Below are 4,776 nucleotides of genomic sequence, written 5' to 3'. Positions count from 1 at the left end.
AGGGTCAGAGGGAGAAGCAGACTCCCTGCCGAGCAGGGAGCCCGATGCGGGACTCGATCCCGGGACTCCAGGATCATGACCTGAGCCGAAGGCAGTCGCTTAACCAACTGAGCCACCCAGGCGCCCAACCATGTGGTTTCTTTCAGAAGATTATACTTTAAGACTCTTGGATGTAAGCAGCAAAAAAAAAAAAAAAAAAATGTCTTCTCAGTATTTTAACTAAAAAGGAAGAACCGTTCTAAGGAGAGAGCAATGTCTCACACGCGAAGGGCGGGACATGGTGCCCTCAGAAATGGTCCAGAGTGTCTTTGGGACTTTTTCTCAGTCTCTGCTGCTCTCGTGTGTGCTTGCTGCCTTTCTCTCTGCACTGCTCTCTTCTTTTCATTTTGGCCATTCCTAGCTCCTAAGCTTATGTCTCCCCTGTTCAAGAAACCAGCCAGTCTGAGCACTGGATCTTCCTGCTCCAAGTCTGTGTTAGTCTCTGAGGAAGGGGCTCGGCCCCGCTTGGTCTACCCACCAGCCCAAGTCCATTCAGTCTCGGGCTGGGGGACAGGAGCACTTTGAAGGGACACGGTGGCCAGGAGCTACTGGAACTGGGTGGGGGTGGGAGGGTGGGGCAGATCCCAGGAAAGGGGATCCTGAGTAGAGAACTGAATTAGAGCCACATGAAGTCTCTGTCTGTGACTCCTTCCAGGATGTCCATTCTCATCATCTGCATACTGATCACAGGCTTGGGGATCATCACTATAATCAGTCATTTGTCCAAAAGAAGGAGAGGTCAAAGGAATAGAAGGGGTAAGTAGCCACTGGGCAGTGGGAATTAGGGAAAATGAAAGGGACCAAGGAGTAGCTTTCAAATGAGTGAGTGTGACCCTCCTCTTGTTGCCTGGACCCATGGAGGCCAATGCAACCAGCCCATGGGCTGGAGGAGATTCTGCTTCATGGTGACCAAGGCCCCATGAGAGGTGACAGAGAGAGCATGGTGGCCTTGGTAAGTGGGAGTATGTGTAGACTAGGGAGGAGGGAGGCCTTGAGACAACCACACTGTAGGTCCCAGTGTGTGGAAGACCACCTGCCTCCCCAGCACACAAACTTTGGGAGGTAGATTTACTCTTTGCTTGAAACTTTTTGTTCACCTGGAGGGACTGTCAAAGGACATCTGGGGCCCCTAGGTAAGCAGACATAAAAAAGTCTCCTTGAGAAGGGCCAAGAGTGGAAGAGGACAGGCCCATGGGCCTCAGCCCTGGTCTTCAGCCACCAGAGGAAGGGCCCTTAAGCTTTGTGCCTCCTTCTGCCTTTGGGTGATTACAGGTAAAAACCTCACTAGAAGCCAGAAAACCAGTCAAGCTTCTTCTATGATCCCACACCTCTGGTAAGTTCCCTCCTTGGCTCTTCCTGAGCCCTGGGCTCTACAGTTACCTGATCTTTAGAGATCCCCCTTCCTAAAGAGAATAGGAATTTTTTCAGCAGGGACTATGTGGATCTGCCCACCTTTCCTTTCTCTCTCTCTCTTTTATTTTTGTTCACCTTTCCTTTAGGGCAGCATCAGAGAAACCAAAATCCTCAAGAGCACCATGTGGTGGTTCTGTTAACCTCTCAAGAGGACACAAGGTAGAAAGAACACCATACAAGCGCCACTGTTTGGCCAGCAGAGCTTTTTATGTTTTTCTTTTTACGCTCAGAAGCCACAGAAGTATGTGGGGCAACAGAGAGACTATAGACAAGTCATGAACAGACTTCCCCCTCCTCTGGGTCTGGAAGTGCAGAAAAACAACGTTTCAGAGAATGAGAGAAAACATGAGCGTGCGTGCGCACACACACACACACCTGGAAGCATGTGCTTCTGAAACACAGGGTAGAGCCAGAAGAATCTGGAATTCAAAGCTAAGGCTGTGAGGTTTCATACTGTCCCTGTGATAATTTGGCCCCATGGCAGAGCAGGAGCCCTAAGAAATCAAAGTCGTGGCTCCCTTTTGTCCTCTAAGAGCTTTAGGAACTGGTGGAGGTGGGGAATGTAGACGAAGCAACATCTTTCTTAGTTGTGCCCAAGACCCCTCCCTTCGAGACACAATCGTACTGTAGGTGTTTGCAAAACACATTGTCACTTCTTTAAGGCATGATCTTGGGTAACTTTTCACTTCTCTGGGCCTGTTCTCTTCTCTATACATTGAGGACCCCATTCTCATATTCCCCAGGAGTTTTTATTCATACATTCACTCTTCTTTCAATGCACAGGACCATGCTAGATGCTGGGGATACAAAGACGAGCAAAAGAAATGGCATCTGGCTTCATAGCACTTATAATGTAGAGTGGGAGGGAGACGAACTATCACACAGATGAAAAATTGTCAGATAGCATAAGTACTCTACAGGAAAGGCACATGGTGTTGTGGAAGTTGAGGCAAGGGAATCCAACCCTATTCCTTTTGAGCAAGGAGTTGTGCGACCTGTGTTAGCCGTGGCCTACTTCCTTACACTCAAGCAATTGGAACATGGCAGCTGGAATCAAAGACCCTTCTGGCTTTGACGTTCCTGGGCTCTGCAGGGGTCCAGTGGCGTTAAATCACCAAAGATTGGTGAGAGGTGAATGCAAACCCCATGTACCAAGCTTCCCTACTGACTGACCGATGAGCTTTCAAGTAATGACAGCTGATTTCTGTCTTGAAAACAAGCTGTGGTGTTTAGTCCCCATAAAGCCACCATGAGAGAGTTTGCAACTTCTGCTGCAGAAACACGCAGCAGAGATAGGCAACAGATCTCAACTCGATTTCCTTTTTCTATTCCCCACAAAGCAGACAAATCACTGAAGCCCTCCTCACGTGTCCTGACTCCACAGAAAATGGCTCATCCTGAACAGATGTGACTGAAGATTTATTTAGTTTATAAATTAAGTGATGCTGCAATAGAGTCATCATGATTGTGACCTCTCAGGTATTCTGCAGGACCCTCTGACTTGCCAGCGATCACTTGCAGCTAGCTGAGAACAGCAGTAGCAAGTGAAGAAGAGGGGCAGAATCTGGGTCAGGGGGCCAGGAGATCACTTGTGTTTCCTTGGTTCACCAATAAATTCCTGATTGGTGTTGAATGGACTCTCTGGTATGACTAACTTCTCCTGGGATATCCCTGGAGAATGTATTTCCGGAAAAGTTTCAAGTACAATATTGCAATATTTATTTCTGCCTTGGTATTACCTGCTGTCCTGCCAAAGCAAGGGATATAGGCCAAACCAGCAGGTCTCAGATTTTCTGGGTGAAAAGATTATCCTCTATGGGACACTGTCCCCAGACTGAATGGATGCCGCTCTGGATCAGTGAGAAACCAAGGTGGGGTGAGTGAAATATTCAGTCAAATCCAGAAGCACAAATCAAGACTGAGGGAGGCATCAGCAGCTGTGGGTACAAGGGAGGCTATACTGTCCGTAAACACCAGAACTCCCACCTGCATGTCTGCACCTTCCCAACCCATGTGAAGTCTTCCCTGCTATTTCAGAGAGTTCCCAGGGGCTCCCCATCCCTGCCTCTATTGCCCTCATAAAACCCCGCTCTTCTGGTGTCTTATAAGCAAGAGTCCCGGCCAGTCTCAGCACTCAGGATGCTCGGTGGCCCCGAGGTCAGTGCAGGGCGGGGGCAAGGAGACTGGCTCTTGACATGATTCTGCACCTGCTCTGCACGTTTTGGTCTAGGCTCTCACAGCGTCTTTCATGAACACGGTTCCTTCAGATTCCACGCCAACCCCTCCATCGGTGGGGAACTCGAAGCTACTCAGCAGCCTGATGGGAAGGGGTGGGGGTGAGGGGACCATCCCATTCCTGCCAGCTCCTTGTTTCCTGTGACCAGTCCCCCTCCCTCCCAGAGTCCCAGATTCAAGAACATCAAAAGTGCTGCCTTTTTCCTCAGCCACAAAACAACTCCAGTCCCTCCTCCGTGGCCACGTATTGAAGGACAAACCCACTGGTTCTACAAACAGCAAAACCGGTCTGGGCTCCCTTAGGCCATGCTCCTGTCCAAGGCAAGAGAGCAGGCGTCAATCTTCCATGATACATGAAGACACCTATATTGTCATGCAGGGTTTATACTTAAGTATCTGGAGAACCATTTCCCCTGAGAATCCTACAGGTTTGTTCTGATTCCACAAACCAGGGTTCTAGAGCCTTTTCTTCTTCCCTTCCCTGGCGAAGAACTTCTAAATCTACGGTCAATTATTTAATTACTCATTTCACCCTCCAGCAAGACTACAGGCACACCAGTTTTCATGGTAGGGGGACAAAACCCAAAACTCTGTAAGTTTTGGCCTCTTGTTAAAAATAGAAAGCTTCAAGGAAACAGAGGGAAGGGCAGTTAGTGTGGTATTTCATGTCCAAGAGGGTGGCCCTAGGACGATGCTTACTCCTCTCGGAGCCCTTGAGCAAGCACTAGCTCTCAACTGGAAAGCTGACGTGGCTTCTAACTTCAAGGTCGGTAGTGTTGTGTGCTGTAGGCCCAGAATCTGGGAACCGGTGAAATCTAGAGCGGCCTCCCTGAGGCACTTTCCCCAGCCAACAACAGAAGAGCTCTGCTGCCCTCCCGGGGAGGCCACTCTGCTGTGCTGTGGCCTCTTCACGAGACCACGTCCCCAAACCGTGTTTCTCCTTGGCCCGTTCGCTCCCACACTGGGCCCACTCTTCCACCGTCTGCTCAAAATCCAGAGGTCAGGAGCTCTCTCGATCAGGTCCCCTGACTTTCCCTTGCAAGTTCTCTGCCCACTCTGCCTGCTCTGGGTGGGGCAGCTTGGTGTGCA

At 49.7% G+C, this 4,776-nt stretch overlaps 1 protein-coding gene across 1 annotated transcript in view; it reads left to right on the top strand.

Annotated features, from left to right (window-relative positions):
- Nucleotides 1-3,064, top strand: part of LOC102742702 (transmembrane domain-containing protein TMIGD3-like) — a 17,189-nt gene extending 14,125 nt beyond the window's left edge. Inside the window, 2 exon segments of the mRNA XM_081815669.1 lie at nt 695-795; nt 2,793-3,064. Of these exon segments, the coding sequence (XP_081671795.1) occupies nt 695-795; nt 2,793-2,863 (172 nt within the window). The 3' untranslated portion in view covers nt 2,864-3,064.
- Nucleotides 3,065-4,776: the final 1,712 nt, after the last annotated feature.

This window comes from Leptonychotes weddellii, chromosome 4 (genome assembly GCF_054177405.1).
Source record: "Leptonychotes weddellii isolate Sample4059 chromosome 4, ASM5417740v2, whole genome shotgun sequence".
Taxonomy (NCBI): Eukaryota; Metazoa; Chordata; class Mammalia; order Carnivora; family Phocidae; genus Leptonychotes; species Leptonychotes weddellii.
Note: the sequence above shows the minus strand (reverse complement) of the source record. Positions and strands in the feature narration are given on the sequence as shown.